Here is a 23,310-nt window from a genome sequence, read left to right on the forward strand (position 1 = left end):
GGAGGTAACCCAAGTTGAAGGTGGCTAACTAAGTGACTACCTTGATGAAGGCCTTGACCTTAACAAAATGATGTTGTGCACCTTAACTAAAAAAAAATTTGTACGTCAAGTTTGGCTGTTGATAAGTGATGAAAAAAAATCTATAAAGGGGCAAGAAACCAAATGCAAAGGCTGGTAATACTTGACAAAAAAGAGGGCCAATGAAATCAAAAATCTGTGATTGTAGAGAAAAAGTTGGACATAGTGGAGTAGGGAGGACGAGTCACTCTTGTCATCTAAATGAATCCTCCTTGAACCTGAGCCTACATTAAACCCGAAGACGTCTTGTTTGATTTTGAGCACGATACTCCTCATTAATAAAGATGTACATAATGAGCAAGCTTATGGTTCTCAAAGCATGCATGTGAATTCTATTCTTCAGAGTGAGTTGTTTTTAATGCTAAGTTCCTAAAATATCTTCAATTGTAGCTTGTGTTTATGGAATGTTTATTGGAGTGAGAGGCACTTGCTGTAGGAATTAAACTGATAAATATGGGTGCACATGTTTGATAAGATCTTTGGCTGCAAAAATTTTTCAAAGCATGCACATAATATATGCATATGATAAAGTGAAATGTGTCGATAGAATCATGAGCATATTTATGGGAGAAATGGTGGAAGCACAATCAAATGTAGGGAGTCTAGGTCTAGCAGTAGTGCGTAGTTGTTCGAGGACGAACAAAGCTTTATGTGCGGGGTAGTGATCTTGGGCATGTTGATATGCCCGTAATGCTAAGTATGTCCACATTTACACCTATTTTGAATTCACAAAGTATTTGTTTAGATTTGTATTATGTATGTATGAGCTAATCGAAATGATTGGCTATGCAAGGAGGCTTATTGGGAGGAATGTTCACAAAAAGGGACGAAGGAGCAATACAAAGATTTGAGACAAAAGGATGCAAGGAACAAGCTGAAAGAAATGCTCCAAGGCAATTGCATGATGCCCTCGCGTTGAGCAAAGGAAGTATAAAATTAGTTGAAGAATTGATATTTTTGGTAGAATGCATCTTGTCGCTCGCGCATCACATAAAAGAGTTACACACCTTAAACGGGAATTTGAAGATGCTCGCATGTCGCACGTCTGAGGTCCAGACTTGGCTGTTTCCACCTTTAGTATAAATAGGGTTTTATTTTAGTTTTAGGGATTATTTTTTTGTATTTTCAGATGGGAACAACTAGAGAACGACGCTTTTGGGTTTTTAGGGTTCATTCTTTTCCTCTTTTCCTTTCAATCTTATTTTGATGATTCATAACCATTATAAGATTGATTATCCGATTATGAGTACCAAACTACCCTAGTTCTTGGGCTGTGCCTATAGCATGAATAAAATCTTTTGAGTTTGATTTTGGTTTTATCATGAACTATAGCATGAATCTCTCTTCTGTTCTTATTTTTGGTACTTTATGCTTGATCACCATACAAATAAATCTATTTTCCAAATTGAATTCGGGAGAGGAATAAGAGGATAAAACGTGGGGAATAAGGAGCTTGTTGAACTCTAAATAGGTAGGGTCGATTCGTCTCTAGGTAAGGATCTACCTAGAAATCTCTCATAGGTCACCATTATGGAAGATATCTTAATTCTTATTATTTAATCACTCTATCCCAATACATTATTGTAGTTAGAGTGCTATTTGTTGTACGCGATTAGAGGATAGGAGACCGTGATCATACATCAATTCCTGTGATTCAGTGATTCGATAATTCAATAAATACCCATATTAAATGATACTGATTACATGATTCTTGGTAAGAACTGTAGCCCTGCACTTTTCCAATATCATTGTTGAAAGTCAAGAAATAGAATTGTAATAGTTATAATTAAGTTTGTGTTAGAAGTATGTAATAATTAACCATTAAAAAATATGGAAATTCCACTTGTGTTAAATTATGAGTTAGAAAAATTGATAAGTCTTGATCTTAAGAGCCTCTGCGTACGACACCCGACTCTTAAAAAGAGCCACTTTATTACTTGTACGATCAGTGCACTTGAGTGTGCGATTTGACCGCAACACTTATCATCTCCTCAATCTTCTCTAACTTACCTTATAAGTACCATTTCTCTCTATTGACATTTTCCATATTAATTATTAAAGTTATTATATGTCTTCTCCCCGTGCACGCACCATCACACCACCTTTTCTCTATATTTTAAAATGGGGATGTTGTTACATGATCATTGGACAAATTAGATTGGCACAAATTTTTGTTTACATAATAATAAGAAAGAACAATTTATGTTTAGCTTTAGTGAAATATAATTTAGAAAAACTTTTACACAAGAATTATAGAACTAACTTAGTGTGATCGTTTGATTTTGCAGATCAAGATTTGAAGTATCAAGAATCAGTTCGTTGTGAATGTAAGAAGAATGTTTGTTAGGATTTATAAAGTTTTGATGATTGACAAAGAAAGGCGAAACACGTCAGTTAACATGGTCCAAAGGTGCAATGTCACGAACATTTGAAATCAAGAAAGCTTTCAGAATAAACAAAGACAATTGTGTAGAAATAAAGGGATAGATAATATTAATTTCATGAGAAAACCTAAGGAAATAAACATCTGATTAGTTAAAGAGAACTAATAGATGAGTTTGATTTGGCGAAGGAGTCTAACGAGACAAGGAGCTTATATTGAAGAAAAATTCTCACTTAAAGTAGATCTCTTCAAGTTACTGTTTAGTTGAAGTATTAGATTTCGACTACAATACAAATGAATCAATGAATGTAATTTGATGAAATCCAAGGAAACAAAGAGTTTGAATTGAAGGATGATTCTTACTTGAAGTAGAAATCTAAGTCAAGAGGGTAAGTCATTGAGGAGTTTGAAGTGAACAATAACTCTATGAAGAATTGTTGTTAAATAGAAGTGAAATTGTCCAAATTAGTTATTTTAGTATACGTTTGCACTTACAGAGCAAGACAGAGCAATTGAGATATGTTCTTCGTAAGTGCTACAAGTTTACTGAAGGAACACATCCAAGAACTTGATCGTTTTATAGAGTTTATCTGTTAGGAGTTTTTCGTTGTGAATAAGTCTTGATCTAATCGTACTTCAGTGAGTTCTAAACTGAACTAGGAGTGTTATATTTAGGTTGTGATAAATCGAGGAGTTGCGAACACATACCTTGGGAGGTTTGTTTTAAAGGTTGGGAATTAGAGTTAGTTCTTAGGATTTCAAGAGTTGTAATCAAAATACATAACTTGAAGTTAAGGTAGGTTGCTGATGTATCGTGAGTTTACGGTACGTTTGATACAATTAACTTAAGAGTTGTTTCTCTAGAGCCCCTTTGTATCTGTTGATATATGTTTTGGCATGTTGCGGGTAAGGTATTCAGGTGCGAAAATAAAGAGACAACTGATAAAAATGCATAAAAGAACCGTATGTCCATTGATGCTTTGTAAGTGATGCCCGTAGATCAGAAGGCAAGGCATGGGAGAAGGAGCAGGGAAAATTTTACCAAGTGTCGAACCACGATGACTATTAAGGGTCCGTAGATTGATCTATGAACCATAGTGCTGCACCGTAAAATGCTCCTACGAGGGTTCTAGTTACTGACTCTTGAAAAATCATAAATGTGGATCTACAGAGAGGATTGACGTTATCACATCCCTAAACCACACCCCAGATGTTAGGTCCAATCTCGGACTGCAACCGGCGTACTTGACCTCTCGGAGGTCTTGTACAAGCCCTTATGTATCATTCATCGCATATACATAATGAGAATTAGTGCGGAATTAAAAATTTTCACAACACATTTCATAGTCTTTAAAAACTCTTTCATATAAAGTCATAGGAAATACTAAGTCTCAATCTCATCAAACCTAAGACACGAGAATACTTTTGGGACACAACCCATGCTACACGATACTAATATAGAAATACTTAGTCTATTCCAATAATTCAATAAGAAACATAACATAAATCATTGCCCTCGAATCAAATGAGGACATACTTTGACTTCTCTTGAACGATGCTACGTTCCAAGTCTTCTTTCCCAAATCCTCATCTACCAACAACTATAGAGATAGATAAAAGCATGGATTATTACAACCACATGTACTATGGATGGCATAATGCATGAAAATCATGAAAATGGAAATTAAGTAGATACATGCATCTTTTCATTTAAAAATCATATTATAATCATAATAGAAACATTTAACAACTTAGAAACACATAACATAAAATTTAGCCAATTTAACACATTTTTGAGCCAACTTAACAGTGAGGTCAACTCACTGTAAAGTGAAGGAATTCGCTGTTAAAGTGAAGTTGTCTACTTCTTCCTTTGAAACTTCATATCATGTAATCATCTCACTAAAACATAACCTAAGACTCACTTAGGCAACACAAAGAGAGATCTCTCATACAACTTCCATAAGCATACCTAAATGACCGTCAAGAATACTTATAATAAGACATATACATACTTTACAAGACATCAACCATATCAACATATAGATAATATGACATTCTCTTATCAAAGGCTATCAAAATACATACTTAAGTAAATCAAGAAGATAACGTCCATGATTGACCTCTTTAAGACTACCTATATAATCCTTAAGACTTCCTAAGTTTAGATCATGTCCACATAATCAACATCTTCCCTAACTAGAGTAATCTTAAGACTTATCTAGGTAAGATACGAAGTGACCATTCCTATGACCCCATCACACCTTAACTATACAACCATTAATTACTATAGATTATCCTACTTTCTACTTAAGTCATTATATTCATTAGTTCATTTAAGATATATCAACACATAAAGGACATTCAAGTAATGGTTTTGAACAAGACCTAGGAACTCCAGATAATACCTTCAAATCCTGTTGTGTAATGTCTAGATAGCGTCCCACACCACCGCCTAAAGTTCATAGAACTTATCTAATGCTAATAGGTATTCCATATGATGAGAATAGGCAATAACAAACATAGACCATGATATCAAGACATGGAATCCCTTCCGATGAGGGTGTTCTACTTGCCGATGGTAGAAGTTAGACACATCCTATGTGGGCACATGGTTAAGGAATATGAAGGGCATGCTTTGTAATCTAGTCTCATTCGTTAACTAGAACTACTTCCCTTACCATAATAACTTGGTGCTAGCCTTCGTTCTCATAAAGTAATTCACATTAAAGGTTCACATAAAAGGGTTCCATAACAAATTCATAACCATATTACATTTACCCTACCAAAGAGGTCCTCTTAATTCTACCTTCCAATGGAGACAAGAAGATCATGATGACTTTCCTAAGGATTAATATTATATCATTCATACATTCAAGACTAAGAGCTTTAACATCATAACTAAATACATCACATATTCATAATCGTATATACATTATGTAAGGGACACAAGTGAACCAAGAAAAGACACCACATACTTCACTTTAACTAGTAATACATGCCATTCTAGAAACACATAAATATAACCATATAATCTTCAAGTCATCCTATAAACTATCATAACATAATCAATGTTATCAACATAGACTTATATCATCAAGTATAAATAATCAAGACTCAACCCTAATACTATACACACAATCCATGGAATAGATCATAAAATTGGACAATTCAACTTGAAAACATTAGAAAACATCTTTGAAAGTTGGGATTCTTGAGGAAGAGAGTTTCATAGATCAAAATCCATACTTTGATGAAGCTTATTCTTCAATTATATGAAGAATCTCCACTAATTTCTTCAATCCAATCCCTTTCTTGAGTTTTAACGCTAATGGAGTTCTAGGGAATTTCTAAGGGATTTGGGGTTTTGATTTGGAAGAATGAAATATTTTAAGTGTTAAAGACTTGAATACACACTTAATATACCCAAAAGATTCTTAAGGAACCGACAAATCTCTTATTTAGAAGTGGGTTGAAATTACAAGTTCACACCTCTACTTACAGTGAACCTATGTAGGGAGCAGACCCCATCAACGGTTGCCCATCGACGGTCCGTCCCTTTACCAACTAACCGTATTTTTGGTCAGTGGTCAGGGAATGAGACCTGTCATGGGATTCCTCTTCCTAACGCCTAAGTCTCAATAAAACAAGACCGCACCAACGGGGCGTCGACTGACCCACTGGGCGTCGATTGCCAATCGTTGGTTTGGCTGTCTTGAACAGTTTTGGCACTAAATTTGGATCCTTCCTCAAGGACCCTTGGATGGTACTTGGGAATATTTTCCTGGATGTTTCAAACCCAAACATGATCGTATATGATTTTATCAAATATAACATGAATTTCACCCAAAACGGACACGTAAAACTCGACGAAACATGCCTTGACACACAAGGTCATTTCAAGACAAACCTTTCGAACGTCATGGACGTTCTTGGACGTTTAACCTCCAAACATCACAAAACTTGACACACTACTTATATATGGTATAATAACTCCTTTAATGACCTTATAACCATATGAATAACACACAAACACATAAAACCACATATGAGGCACCTAGCTGACTTAGTCGTCGAACGTCTTAGTCGTCCCTTAACGTTTGACTTTGAATGCACCTTAACTCTTAGTCATTGCCTCAATACCATCTTATAAACCAATTTTTGACCTTAGACAACCATAAAAACCATGTTAGGCTCTAGTTCACCTAAGTCATTTTGAAGGTCTTACATTCTTCCCCACTTGGACAATATTCGTCCTCGAATGACTTGCCACTCTACGAACACTTCAAAAAATATAAATTCGACTAGAAGCTCATGAACATGCCATGTAACACATAATCAATAGTAAAACATCAATTTAACATCGTCAAGAGGTTCATAATTCAACAAAAAACTAGAAAACATTTAATAACTCATCATGCTACAAAACTCACATGCTTCATTCCAAATAATGAAAACTCATTTTATATTCCATATTATTCTCATATAAATCAGTTCTAAACACATTACAACAATTTTGATCAAACAATCAATTAGTCAAATTCCGAATTTTTTTTACAATGAGCAATTTCCAATGCTACAATTATTTTGAGCAATTTTTTTCGAAAATGCAACTTTTAGGCAATTCATGATAGAAAAATGCTAATATGAAAATTAAAATCATATAAACATATCTTACAACATAATCATAACTTCATAAAATACACAATGCAAGAAGTTAATGAAATTCAATTTCAACAAAACTCCTAAACACAATTCACATGCAACATACTTCTATGACTTTCTATCACATCTACTGACCATACTCCCCCACTTAGAAGGAACTCATATGACTAAAAGAGAAAAGCAAGGACTTACCCTCATCATCATCACTATTTGGCTTCTCTCCTCTAGTTCAAAGTGCATAATAATGAGCCTTTGCCTTTGAAAGATCCTCTTTTGGAACACTAGGAGCAACTTGCTTACCCTTTTTTCCTCTAGAAGCTATATTAGGAAAATATCTCACTCGATGACCTTCCGTAGCACAATCATAGCAACTCCCATTACCCCTCATACACTCACCATAATTCCTCTTTCCACAAGTGACACATGTATGTTTTACATTTTGAGAACCACCTCCTTTCTCCAATTTCACCTTAGAACTCCTAGGTTCTTCTTGAACTTGGGTCCTCTTCTTAAACTTAGGTTGCTCCTGATCACAAGAAACACTCCTTTTCAAGGTTCTAGACATCCTCCTAAGTTTAGACTCCTCAATTGATTGGTCATATACCATGAGTATAGCTAGGGTCATATCATCATGTAGCATTGCCGTACATCATTCCTCCCTCACTAGATCGGCCACACCCCTCACAAAATGACTCATTTCAATCCTTGGATTAGAGACAAGAGATAGAGAATATCTAGATAACATTGACAACTTCCAATAGTATTTCTCAACACTCATATTACCTTGCTTGAGATTGATAAACTCATCTACCTTAACTTCTCTCCTCTCACGGGGAAAGTACTTACCATTAAAAGCTTCCTTCAATTCTACCCACTCAATGGGACCCGACTCCTTTGACATATTGTCCTTCCATTGAGTGTACCATATCTGAGAAACATCCCTCAATAGATACGAAGCCAACTCTGCCTTCTCCGTAGATGTATCTCCCATGGCACTCAACACCTTTTATACACCATCTAAGAAATCTTGGGGATCCTCTCCCACCTTAGATCCTAGAAAGATAGGATGATTCATCCTCACAAAGTCTCTTAACCTAGACGTCATAGTGTTCTCCACAACATTCGCCCTAGGCACCATACTCAAATCACTTGAGTAGTCACGGCTGGGGCTAAAGCAAGCAAAGCCTCTCTAATATCCCTATTAATCAACTCTGGGACATCATTACCTCAACCCACAATAGGGACTCCATCACCTTGAGCACCTTGAGAAACTTTCTCAACTTCCTCAACTTGAGGGGAATCTCCTCTTGCACCTCATTCTCCTCAACTCTCCTAGCCGTTTCCTCCTCGTATTCATCTTTCTAGAAACACAAGGAAAACCATAAGAAAAGAGTACTCATAGCTTTTACTCTACGGCACGACATAGGAGTAGAAAAGTTGGGAAACTATATCATCCTATATCCTCTCTCCCATAGATGTGTCGCGACTCACACCGATGTTCAAGACTCTACTAGGCATGACTTGATGAGACTACTTGATTCCTAAAACTACTTTCATAACCTGGATCTGATACCAATATTGTCACATCCTGAAACAACACCCTATAAGTTAGGGCAAATCTCATATTGCAACCGGTGTACTTGACCTCTCTGAGGGCTTGTACAAGCCCTTACATATCATTCATTGCATATACCTAATGAAAAGTAGTGCAGAATTAGTTTTCACAAAACATTTCATAGTCTTTAAAAACTCTTTCATATAAAGTCATAGGAAATACTATGTCTCAATCTCATCAAACTTAGGACACAAGACTACTTTTAGGACATGACCCATATACAATACTTATATAGAAATACTTAGTCTATTACAATACTTCAATAAGAAACACAAAAGACATCTATGACCTCGAATTAAATGAGGACATACTTTGACTTCTCTTGAACGATGCTACAGTCCAAGTCTTCCTTCCCACCTGCTCCTCACCTACCAATAACTATAGAGATATATAAAAGCATGTATTAGTACAACCACATGTACTATGTATGGCATAATGCATGAAAATCATGAAAACGGACATTTAGTACAAATATGCATCTTTTCATATAAAATCATAAGAGAAACATTTAACAACTTAGAAATACATAAGATAACATTTATCCAATTTAACATATTTTTGAGCCAACTGAGGTCAACTCACTGTACAGTGAAGGAATTTACTGTTATAGTGAAGTTGTCTACTTCTTCCTTGGACACTTCATATCATGTAATCATGCCACTAAAATCTATCCTAAGTCTCACTTAAGCAACACAAAGAGAGACCGCTCATAAAACCTTCCTAAGCATACCTAAATGACCCTCAAGATTACTTATAATAAGGCACATACATACTTTACAAGACATCAAACATATCAACATATAGATAATATCAAATTCTCTTATCAAACGCTATAAAAAGACTTACTTAAGTAAATCAAGAAGATAACGTCCATGATTGACCCCTTCAAGACTACCTAAATAATCCTTATCAAAGGCTATCAAAATACTTACTTAAGTAAATCAAAATATTCCCTAACTAGAGTCATTCTTAAGACTCATGTAGGTAAGATAGAAGTACAATTCCTATGCCTCATTTACACCCTAACTAGACAACCCTTAATTAATCTAGATAAGTACTTATTCCAAATATTCCGGTTTATTACATTAGACATTATATTTATTAGTTCAATTAAGAGACGTTCAAAACATAAAGGACATTCAAGTAATGGTCTTGGACAAGAACCAGGAACTCCAACTAACACCTTCTAAGATTATTGTGCAATGTCTAGATAGCGTCCCATACCACAACCTAAACTTTATAAAACATCTGTAATGCTAATAGGTATTACATATGATGAGAATAGGCAATAACCGGCATAGACCATGATACAAGACTTGGAATCCAAAGTTCTAACCTACTCCGCTGAGGGAGTTCTACTTGCCAATGGTAGAATTTAGACACATCCCATTTAGGCACATGGTTAAGGAATATGAAGGGCATGCTTTGTAATCTAGTCTCATTCGTTAACTAGAACTAATTCCCTTACCATACTCACTCGGTGCTAGCCTTCGTTCTCATAGAGTAATTTACACTTAAGGATCATATAAAGAGGTTCCATATGAAGTTTATATCTCAATCACATTTACCCTACCAAAGAAAGGTTCACTAGGGCTTCCTACCAATGGAGATAATAAGCTCATCATGAATTTCCCAAGGATTAATATGATGTCTTTAGAGACAATTAACTTTTAAGTCAATCATTCCTTTACTTTGAAGGATACCATTACGACTTACGACCTCAACATTCATAACCTTACCACTAGGTTCAAGGTTTCACACAAAAAACCCTCTTAACTTTATTTAAGGTCACATGTCATTCATATATTCTAGACTAAGAGACTTTAGCATCCTAAGTCAAGATATCACATATAAACATTCATACATACATAAAACAAGGAACACAAGTCAACCAAGACAAGACACCACATACTTTACTTTAACTTATAATACTTTTCATTCTAGAAGCATATAGAAATTACCCTTATCATCTTTAAGTCATCCTATATTATATCATATTATCATCAATCTGACCATGATAAACTCATATAATCAAGTAGGAATAACATACATCAACCCTAAGACTATACATACAATTCCATAGTCATAGTATAACATGATCATCTACATAACATCAACAAAATACATATACTTTCACATTACTAAACATGTAGATATATATTATCATACATCACATAATAAACTACACAAATAATCACATTACTTCAAGTAGTTTGCCAACAAGTCCATGATCATCATATTACTTAAAATAATACCGACAAGGCCACATCAATTGCAAGTAAAACACATAACACCGGAACCATAAATGGACCATACCAATCACAACATAATTGAATTTTAATAAACATAAAATAAAGGAAATAGGGAATATTACCACCACATCATCCTTGACACCTCAATCCAATGCCAAGTCACCACATACGATATCACAAGGCCCTTTCCCATGGCCATACCCAACAATTCAACATAGTTATAACAATATTCATGAAACTAGGTCAAATTAATACACATTCCTCAATCTTATGCAACCTAGATATCAATTTACTATAATTATTACATAAATCATTAGTCTACATAAAACTACATTAGAATTCATCAACATTAGATCAATATCAAGTAACCCATAACTTAGCCAAAACTAGGGTTCATACAATTCATGGTTTGATAGGTTATTTTAGTTTGAAGTTATCAATAAAATAAAAAATCAATCATTATTTAATGTTTATAAACCACTAATGTAAGAACCCATGGAATAGATCATAAAATTTGACTATTCAACTTGAAAAATTTAAATATTTTTGAAAGTTGGGCTCTTTGATGAAGAGAGTTTGAAGGATAAAAATCCATACTTTGATGAAGCTAATTCTCCAATTTTATGAAGAATCTACACTAAGTTATTCAATCCAATTCCTTCCTTGAGTTTTGACTCCAATGTAGTTCTAGGGAATTTCTAAGGGATTTGGGGTATTGATTTGGAAGAATGAAATATTCTAAGTGTTAAAGACATATATACAAACTCAAAATAAATTACCCAAAAGTACCTTATGGAAACATAAAACCCCTTATTTGGAAGTGGGGTGAAACTACAAGTTCACCCCTCAACTTATAGTGTACCTGCGCTGGGAGCAGACCCCATCGACGATCCGTCCCTTGACCAACTTACCGTATAGTTGGTCCGTGGTCTAGGACTGAGACCTATCATGGTATTAATATCCCCCACTCCCAAGCCTCTATCGAGAATACCCCACCAACAGGGCGTCGACTGACCCACTGGGCATCGATTGCCAATCGTTGGCTGTCTTGGACAGTTTTGGCACCAACTTTGGGTCCTTCCTCAAGGACCCTTGGATGGTCCTTGGGAATTTTTACCCTAATTTTTCCAACACAAACATGATCCTATATGATTTTTTCACCTCTCACATGAATTTCACCCAAAACGAACAAGTAAACCTCGATGAAACAAGACTAGACATACAAGGTAGTTTCAAGGAAAACCTTTCGAACATCATGGACGTTCTTGGACCTTTGACCTCCAAACTTTGCAAAAACCTGATACAATGCCTATATATGCTATAATAACACATTTAAGGGCCTTATAACATCATGAATCACAAATAAACACAAATAACCACATATGAGGCACATAGATGACTTAGTCGTTGAACGTCTTAGTCATCTCTTGACGTTTGACTTCCAATGCACCTAAAATCTTAGGAAATGCCTCAATGTCATCTTTTAAAGAAATTTAGGACCTTATACAATAATTAAAACCATGTTAAACTCTAGTTCACCTAGGTCATTTTCAAGGTCTTATAGACGTACCGTAGATTAATCAACGGTCCGTACTGGTGCTTCGTCGATTGCCTTACAGAAGCTGAGTTTTGGGAGCTAAAATATTTTCTAAGTCCTGACTTATGAAAGGAAATTACGAATAATATATCCATCGGCGGTCCATAAGTCAGTCTTGTAGCACGAAGACGCTTGCTTGAACAAACTTTCCATATTTTTTTTTCCTTTTAGTTTAGGACTTGTTTTATATAAATAGGGGATGTGAAACCCCGTTTTAGTATTAGAGAATATTATTCTGGTTTTAGTTTTATCTTTTTGGAGATTGACTTGAAAACACTTGGCAATTATTAATTCCGAAAGAACATTATTATAGATTTTTGGCTTTGAAATTTAAGTTCAGATTCTTGGTTTATTCTTAATATTATGTAAGTTAATGATTTCTTCATCTAAAAATAAATTATGTTCTTGCTAATATAGATAACTAAATCCACAACTAGGGTTGTGGGAACCATGAGCAATTGACAATGTATGAATAGTAATTAAGCAATCTTTGAATAATTTTTTGCATGCCTTGATAATTCTTTCATTAAGAAGTCTTTTTAATGGTGTGCAACGTTAGAACTTGCCTTGTTGCTGCTTGTTGGACCAACGAGGTAGTTAATAAGTAAAATATTATAAACATAGATTTAGTGTGATGCTATCTAATATTCTAGTGTCGATTGGTGAGAGGGTGAAAACTAAGTCATACATCAATGCAATGTCCAATATGAGGTAAAGGTAAGGGTTAGTATATTATACACATGTAGCCGGACCATAGCGCGGGGTGAAATTCTCTAAATGTCGGACCAAGGATTTAGAGATACATAAATTATCACTTTGCATGTAATACACTAGGAGAGGGTTGCTTTTACTAGGATTAACGCGTTATGAGCTTGTGGGGAACACGTATCCCCTAGTTCTTCTCTCATATTTATAACAACTATAGTTTAAATCCTTCTCACTAATTAGTTACACAATTTTCCAAATTTATTACAAAAATCACCTTTTTAATTACTTATCTCCGGAACTACATAGACTAAATGAATATAATTCTTAGTTAAGGTTAAGTCTAAACATTTTCCTTGCGGGATCGACCCCAACATATAAGTTGGGTTCTTTACATGATAACAATCCCTTATGCTTCTTTAGGGAAGTGTCATTTGAGTGTATCAAATTATGGCATCACTGTCGAGGAAAATTTGCTTCTAGATTAAGTTTAATGACATTATTGAACTTTACTCAACTATTTTATAATATTAATTTTTCTTTTTCTTTTTGTCTTTATCAGGTTTCAAATCAGTTTATGCCAAGTACACAAAGTAAAGGAGAACCACTCACTCCCTACGATCCAGACCTTGAGCGAACAATGTATGTAGAGGATGAATAATCAGATAGTGCAAGTTAACCCTATCGGAGGGTAATTAGGATCTGGTTTTTGAAGACAACCTCTTGATGTGGTTTTTGAGAAAAATCAGGCTCCAGGTGAATCAAGTGGCACATGCACTTAGGATACTAGATCTGCGGGAGCCGCAACCCCAAAATAGCTACACGATCAACATCAACATTGCCGACTTTGATGGACCTCTTGTACTACACCCTCTACAACTAAGTCACACCTTTGTGGTAACTAGTAGCTTTATACAGATGCTCACAATGAGAGGCTTATTTGCAAGGTTGGTGTCGGATCACCCTCATGCTCACTTAGCCAAGATCAGGGTGGTTTGCCAAATTTTTTGGGGAGATTAGATTGGGACATGGATGTTATCAGGCTGCCAGTATTTCCTCTATCATTAACCAAAGATGTTGCAATTTGGATTAATGAACTCCCTGACAACTCGATCTATACATGGATTCTATGGGCTGATGCATTCTTAGCAAAGTTCTTCCAGTGTCCAAGAAGTTGACCAAGAAGGATAAGCTTAATAACTTCATGGCACTATAAAGTCTCTATGTAGTACTTGGGATTTGTTAACTGTTTTCATGAGAAGCACTCCAAATCACCGCATGGATGATGAATAACTAAAAGATTATTTCTACCGAGGGTAGGATGACAATAGTAAGGCGGTGCTTGATACTATTATTGAGGTTCTTGTGGAGATTGCACTTTTGAGCATATTGCGGAGAAACTAGAGAATATTTTCCGTAACAAAAAAGCTTGGAGCACTAGGAATTTGAATACTGGGAAACACATTTGTAGTCCAAGCTACAGGAAAAGAATCCACATATGATATATGTTAGGAAATGACACAAATAAGAATAGAGTTGTGGTTGGTATTGAAGCATGTGAGTGGGGGTGTTGAGAAGGTATATGCTGTGAAATATTTGACTAGAACTCCACCACAGGTCGAGTAGTGTTAGTACGATGAATTTGCATATGCAGTGAATGATCAAACAGATGGTTTCTAACAAAATTCCCAAGGTCAAGGTAACCAAGGTTTGAACTATGTCAATTACATTCGAGAGGGTCACTATGTTCGAGATGGGAGCTACAATCGCGATGACAACTACAACAGGATCAACTATGGCAACAAAAACAATCGGGTTGGGCCCTATATTCCTTATTAAAATAGGGAATCTAGCCATACGGAAACTGGAGGTAACATGTTGCATATTGAGTATAAGATGAAAAAGATGATGAGAAGGTTCGATGCGACTAATGAAAATGTTAAGGACATGCGAAATAACCTATCTGGTATTGAACAAAAAGTTGATGCCCATGCGGTATTGATGAAATATCTTGAGAAGCCAAAGACACATTTTTCCACCACAGTAAACCCACACCAGCCTTACACTCTTCCTAGCAAAACTATCCAAATCCTAATAAACGACGGGCATTGTGTGGAAGTCACTACTCACGACAAACTGTGGCTCCTCCAATTCCACATGAGGTTGAAACTGATATTAGTAAAGATGATGATGTGATTAAGAAGGGGAGAAAGTTCGAGAATGTGATCGATAAAGAGTCTTTAGTATCAAGAAACTGGTGCCATACCTCTACCTCCGCCTCCTTTTGCACAAAGATTAGTAAAGAAGACAAAAGAAGGGAAAACCACAGGTTAATCACTATGCTAAAACAACTTTCCATCAATGTGCCGTTGATAGAAGCTCTAGAGAAAATGCTTGGGTGTGCAAATTTTATGAAGGACATGGTGACTAAAAAGAGAATTGTGAATTTTGAGGATGATGAGAAGCTGCAACATTGTATTGCTATTGCTACAAGGTCCCTTTGGTTGAAAAACGAAGACCTTGGTGCTTTCACCATCCCTTTCACCATTGAGACATTGTGTTATCTTGCTGCTAGTATTAACCTTATGCCATTATCCATTTACATGAAGTTGGATTTGGTTGACCCAAAACCAACTACGATTCAGTTGCTCATGGCCGATAGAAATGTGAAGAGGCCTATTGGAGTACTCCATGATGTTCTAGTTAAAGTGGAGTCATTAATCTTTCCAGACTACTTTTTTATTCTTTATAGTGAGGTTGATTTTGAGGATCCCATTATCCTTGGGAAACCGTTCCTTGCCACGGGGCGTGCTTTGATTGACATGGACAAATGGCGGATAAAGTTCAAACTTAACATTGATAAAGCGACTTCCAATATTTGTAGATCCATCAAGCAGAGTGGTGAGCTCAAATCAGTATATGATATAACTTATAGAGTTGAGATTAGTTTTGAAAAAAATTTGAGGAGAGACTGTGTATTGAGGCATTACCAGTAGATATGATAAACTTTGAGAGTTATTTAATTGAAGAGTATAATGATTTAGTGGCAACATTTGATAGGTATGAACAACGGTCAAAGCCCAAGAAATTGGACTTGGATATGAAGATTCGTGAGACACCACCCGCGAGACATTCTGTGGAAGAAGCCCCTAATGTAGCTACCCTTATAATAAACTAGGTTGAACTAGAGAATTGCAAGTGTTTCATGAGTTAATAATGTGTAAAAATGGTGAATTTTAGCATTTTAATTAAGTTTGGTATGTTTTGAAGTCAAATGTTGTAATACTCCGAAAGTCTGAAACCTTATCTGGAGCTTAACATGAGAGTCTAAGAGTTTTAACACTGTTTTAAGGTCAAATGTTATGCATATAATTCATTTAGAAAGGTTTAGAATCAAAGCGTCAAGAAACGTCCATGATGTCCGGAAACTTGTTCTCGATGTGCTAGCGTGCCTTAGTCTATTTGACAAGGTTATAGGAGACAGAATTTAATGAAATTTTGTGGGAAGGTGTTAAACACGTATTTAAGTTGTCTTAGGGTCGAAAGTATGACTCCCCCCAAGGACCAACCAAGGGTCCTTTGAAGAGGACCCTTGCATTTTGACTAAAATGTTGTCTAGGACCTCGATGGTTGTAGGCTACAAGGCGTAGCCTGATAGATGAGGCTTTGATGTCCACCGTCTATGGTCGTTTAGTAAATCTGAATTGGGGTCATTTTGGCAAGTCTCTAACCAAAATGGCGAATGTGCAGCACGGAGGGGACATTGGCCATCGATTGACCTACGACCCGTAGGTTGAGGTCTCGTAGGTCAGGTCACTATTTTACTGCCACAGTTTAGGTTAGTCAAATTAATTTTAGGTGGTTATTTAATTAGTTAGGGGTTAAGAGAGGTCTAATTAAGTTAGTTAATAACCTATATAAAGACCAAATCCTAATTAAACTAACCCGATTCTTATAATTCCCAAAACCTAATTGCTCTTCCTTCTCTATTTTTTATCTCTCCCAAAGAAACTCCATAAAAGGCCAAGAAAAGGAGGGCTATAGGACATAAATAAGACTACTTTTATCCGTATGGGTGGTTGTGTATAGGTTGACCAAATCCGCTCACTTTATTCTCGTCATTTCCGCTTACTCAGTTGAGGATTATGCAAGGATCTACATAGATGAGATTGTGTGTCCCCACAGTATTCCGTTATCCATCATATTGGATAGGGGTGCAAAACTAATATCTAGGCATTGGAGGTCATTTCAAAAGGGGTTCGGTACCAAGGTGAAGCGAAGAACCGCTTGTAATCCCCACACGGATTGTTAAGAGAAGCGCAATATTCAAATCATTGAGTACATGCTTAGAGCTTGTATAATTTACTTCAAGGGAAATTGGTATAGACACTTGCTTTTGGTTGAGATTTTATACAACAATAGTTACCATTCATCTATATCTATGGATCCTTTTGAAGCCTTGTATGGTAGGAGATGTAGATACCCAATTTAATGGTTTGAAGTGGGAGAGTCTTCACTCTTTGGTCCCAAATTGAATAAGGAGCCGACTGAAAACAACCTATAGTCGGCCAAAGACTTATGCCGACCATAGGTTAAGGGACATAGAATTTGAAGACGGTTATAAGTTGTATCTAAAAATTTCACCCATGAAAGGAGTGGTGAGATTTTGTAAAAATGGGAAGTTAAGTCCTCGTTATGTGGGACATTATGAAATCTTACAAAGTGTTGCAGGGTTGCATACGAGTTGAGATTATCTAGTGAATTGGCTTCGGCTCATGTTGTGTTCCATGTCTCCTTGCTTAATAAGTGTATCAGCGATTTCGAGTCCATTCTTCCTATTGAGGGTCTAGGTGTTCAAGAGAACCTCTCGTATGAGGAGATTCCAATTGAAATCCTTGATAGACAAGTAAATGGGTTAAGGAACAAGGAGGTGGCTTCCGTAAAGGTGTTCAGGAAGAACCACCTAGTTGAGGGGAAACACCGGAGGCGGAGGCTGACAAGAAATCCCGTTACCCTCATCAATTTGATGACTAATGTTAGTTGTTACTATTTCTAGTGAAAATAATGAATTTATTTGAAGTTTCCTTGATTTTGGTGATATTGAAATATATGGTTTGTTAAAGTAATTTACAGTGAACCATTCATATAGAAGTGAAAGTTTTTTTAAAAAATAATCTCTTTTACTTGATTTGAACGTATGTGGTGTATTTTTGTGTATTTTGCCTTCATGAGTTGTATTGAGCATGATGATATGTGTTGAATAAAGATTTGGCATAAGTGATAACAAATGTTGTGAATGTTGAGATCTTATGAGTTGAAAATGATGTTTTGACTTGCACCGTGTAAAAGGTCAGGTGGTTATGTTGATTTGATTAGTAACACATGTTATGATGTGTTGTTGTTGGTTGGGCTGCTAGTATTGAGTCTATTTCTTCCCTTCAAAGAATTTGTGTCATTCGGGGAACAAATTATTCTAAAGGGGGGATAATGTAATACTCTGAAAGTAGAAAGCCTAATCTAGATCTTAACACTATATTCTAAGAGTTGAAACAATTTTTTAAGGTCAAATATAATGTATATATGTCATTTAGGAAGGTTTAGAATTAAAGCATCAAGAAACATCCATGACGTCCGGAAACTAGTTCAAGAGGTGGTAGCGTCCCTTAGTTTATTTGAAAACGTTTTAGGAGTTGGAATTTAATGAAATTTGGTGGGAAGGTGTTAAAAACATATTAAATTTTTTTTAGGGTCTAAACGTCTAGGTACGACTCACCAAGGACAAACCAAGGGTCCATGAAGAGGACCCTTGAATTTTTGCTAAAAAGCTGTCTAGGACAGTTGCCGTCGACGGTTGCAGGCTACGAGTTCCTGATCGACGAGGCGTCGATGGCCACTGTCGATGGTCCCTTAGTAAATTTTGTGAGTTTTTATTTTGGTAAATCTCTGACCAAAATGAGGGATGTTCGGCACGAAAGGGAAAGTGGCCGTCGACTGACCTACGACCTGTAGGTCGGGGTCTCGTAGGTCAGGTCACTGTTTTGCTGTCACTTTTTAGGTTAGTTAAATTAATAAATTAGGTGGTTAGTTAATTAGTTAGGGTTTAATGGAGGTATAATTAAGTTTTTAAATGACCTATTTAAAGACCCAATTCCAATTAAACTAACCCAACTCTCATGATTCCCAAAACCCAATTCCTCCTCCTTCTCTCTGTTTCGCTCTCCCAAAGAAACTCCATAGAAGATAAAGCAAAGGAGGTTTATAGGGCAAAAAAAGACTAATTTTATCCACCAATATTCATAAATTTAACAAGGTAAGGTAGTGCTTTCATCTTTGGGATTCTTTCCCTTATGGGTTCCTCCAAATTGATTTCAAAAAGATGAGTTTCAAGTGGGTTTTCTTCTATTACTAATTTGATCTTCTAAATTTGTTTTTTATGGTTTGTTTTATTTATTATAATTAAATTATCATGTTTTATGATTCAATAATTCTAGTTCTTTATGAGTTAACCTAGTTTGGTAGATTAAATCATGCAACTTAGCAAAGTCCCTAACCTTACGTTATGATCTAGTGATGAATTGTTGTGTAGTAATTCAATTGACTTCATCATTGTGTTTATTACTACTGTGTGATGATATTATACCCATTATTTTGTTGAATTGGATGGTTAATTGTAAAACCTTGGATGTTTGGTTTAGTCTAGATAGTGGTATGAGACTTATACATTGCACTAGTTATCCTTAAGGGAAGTCTTAGAAGGATGTTCTTATGTACTGATATGCTGATAAATGTAAATCATATGTTTATGTTGGTCTTACATGTTAATGACACTATGTGATTTTGGTTTCTCTTATGAACATATGATTGGTCTCTATTGCTAAAGTATGATGATGTTTACTCTTAATGATATAGTAAGTAAAGTTGGGAATTACTGATAGGCCTTATGAGGTTTTCCTTAATTGAGTGAGGTTATGGGCCTTACTAAGTCATTGCACTAGTGGACTTAAGTTATGATGTTATAAACTATTATACATGCTTGTTGATATTATAACTTGATGATAGAGTTGTCATGATTATGTTCTCAATATGTTGATATACATATTGACTTGACTAGACTTGATATTGTTGGTCTTGTGATGTACATGGTCTTGACTTAAAGAATATGTGCTTACTGACTTGTAATGGTTCTTGAATGAGTATAAGCTGTTTTCAAAGTAAATTAGCATGCTTTAATGAAATGTCCCTTTTTAGCATGATTTCTATATTGTATGTGCATATGATTCCATACTTAGTATAAGTGATGTGTTAACCCCATTTTTCCCTTTTCCCCTTGACATTTTAGGTTCCGGTCGTTAAAGGTTCACGACCACTTTGAAGGAACGCTTGGATCATTTCTCCAAGTGTGGTATTTCCTCAAATCCGAGGATAATGCCTTGTTACTAATCTAGTTATGGTTCTTTGTTGTAGTCTAAAGACAACCATTTTATCCACGTTGTTTCATGATATTGTTGTAAGCCTTAAGTGGCATTTCTACATTGCGTATGTGCTTATGCCCATGTTGATTTGAGTATGTTTAGATGGTTAATATGAGACATCCCTTTTTAAGACTATATTATGTATGTTGTATATATGTGGCATAAAGTAGAAGACTATGCAATCTTCTTATACAAAGGGTCTATGTATACTCGATATGAATATATTATGTGTAAGCGAGATGTCTATGTAAACCTCATGAAGTAGTTGTAGATAAAATGTTTTAATTTTTCCACGCTTTTTATTCTATGAATGTATTGACGAATACTAAGAGGCTAGTCTTAGTCCTCTTTGAGGTTGTCGATGCCGATTGGTTTGGAGGGTACTTCTCGGATGTGACAAAATTGGTATCATATCATAAGGTTGGATATCCCTTGAAACGATATCTCATTAAACCATGTCTATGTATATTCTTATTTAAAATTGTGAAGAACGACACACTTATGAATGAGATACTATGTGATGCTTAGAAACTCTCATCTATTTGTATTCCTATTTCGTGCCTCTAGAGTCTTGTTATGTGCTTTTAGCTAAACCTTGTATCTTGGTAATCGATATGAATACTCGAAGATAAACTGCTAGAAAGGCCGAAGAAAAAATGGATAATGTGGGAGATCAAGACGACCAAGTGCCTCCATAAGACAACCAAGTGCCTTCACTTGAAGAAGTTGCTATAGGTGATCAAGTTCCAGATATTCCTCCACTGATGAACGATGGAGATATAAGGGCAGACTTTCTCACTTAGGCTCAAGCCATGACCTCTAAATCTAATTCCGTCACTTCTCAAGTTTAAGATATGACGACCTAGTGAAAAGGAGGTTGGACCTCGAGTGCCACAACATGCTAACACTATGGCCTTGCATTTGAGAGACTCTAGAAGGAATCCACCTATGTTCTATAGGTCGAGGTAGGATAAGGACCATCAAGATTTTATCGATGAGGTCTATAAGATTCTCTATGCTATGGGTCTGAGATCAATTGAGAAGGCCGAGTTGGCGGCTTATCAACTTAAAGAGGTGGCCCAAACTTGGTGTATGCAATGGACATATAATAGAGCACTAAGAGGTTGTCTGGTGACTTGGGAGATCTTCAAGAGGGATTTCATTGATAGTTTCTTTCCTAGAGATATGAGGGAATCTAAGGTGGAATAATTCATGAACCTTCGTCAAGGAGGTATGAGTATACTTGACTATTCTTTGAAGTTCACTAAATTGTCCAAGTATGCTCCATCCTTTGTGTCAAACCCACGGGATGAGATGAGTCACTTTTTACGGGGATGTCCGATAAATTGGTGGAAGAGTGTCATTTTGGCAATTTTTCGTGACGATATAAATATATCTTGTCTCATGGTTCATGCTGAACAGCTGGAAGAAATTAGGTTAAGGAGAAAGAGTAGGGAGGCCAAGTCTTATGAATGTGGTTCCTCTAAGGGTAGGCTTCACATTCAAGACAAGCCTAGGTTCAATAAGAGGTTTTCTAATCAAGTTCCTTCAAGATTTCTCAAGGCTCGTGATGATAGGGTGTCTAACCCTAAGTCTTAAAAGGGAAAAGGTACTAGCTCACCAAGCAAGAGCTAACTTGTGGAAAGTGTGGCAAGAAGAATTATGGTGATTGCCTTGTTTGGACGGACATTTGCTTTAGGTGTGGCAAGAGTGACCAAAAGGTTAGGGATTTCCCTAATGTGAAGGGGAAATACAAAGGAAGCGGGCAATCCCAAACTAGTGGTTCAAATGTGGATGCTCTAAAGAAGAATCACTTTTATGCACTTTTCTTTAATGGTGAACAAGAGAGTTCTCCCGATGTGGTGACCAGTACGTTAAAAGTCTTCTCCGTTGATGTCTATGATTTACTTGATTCGAGTGCTACATTATTGTTTGTTACTCCTTTGATAGCTATGAAGTTTGATATTTTACCCATATTCTAAATGAGCCTTTCATGGTAACTACCCTGGAAGGTGAGTTGATGGTTGGAAAGAGGGTATATCGAAATTTTCCTATAATGTTGCCCAATAATGTTACTCATGTTGAATTACTAGAACTTGATATGGTCAATTTTGATGTCATTTTGTGAATGGATTGGTTGCATCATTGTTTTGCTTACATTAGTTGTATATCAAGGATTGTCAAGTTCAATTTTCCAAATATGCCCATTTTAGAATGAAAGGGTGGAAAATCTATTCCTAGAGGTCGTACTATCTCTTGTCTTAAGGATTGTTAGATGATCTCAAAAGGGTGTCTATACCATATTATTAGACTCAAAGATTTAGACTCCGAAAATCCTCCCATTGGGTCAATCACCATAGTGAGGGAATTTCCGAAGGTCTTTCCTAATGATCTTCAAGAAATCCCTCTCGAACAGAAAATTTATTTTTGTATTGACTTACTACCGGATACTTAACCCATTTCAACTCCTCCTTATTGGTTGGCTCCAGCCAAATTGAAAGAGTTAAAGGCTCAACTCAAAGACTTACTAGAAAAGGGCTTCA

At 36.0% G+C, this 23,310-nt stretch overlaps 1 protein-coding gene across 1 annotated transcript; it reads left to right on the forward strand.

Moving 5' to 3' along the window:
- Positions 1 to 15,048: 15,048 nt before the first annotated feature.
- On the forward strand, positions 15,049 to 16,291 carry LOC107019356. Its single transcript, XM_015219876.1, has 2 exons — positions 15,049 to 15,165; positions 15,371 to 16,291. The coding sequence occupies exons 1-2, from the start codon at positions 15,049 to 15,051 to the stop codon at positions 16,289 to 16,291; spliced, it is 1,038 nt and encodes a 345-aa protein (XP_015075362.1).
- The last annotated feature ends 7,019 nt before the right edge of the window (positions 16,292 to 23,310 follow it).

The sequence above is a fragment of the Solanum pennellii genome, chromosome 5, assembly GCF_001406875.1.
Source record: "Solanum pennellii chromosome 5, SPENNV200".
NCBI classification, from domain to species: Eukaryota; Viridiplantae; Streptophyta; class Magnoliopsida; order Solanales; family Solanaceae; genus Solanum; species Solanum pennellii.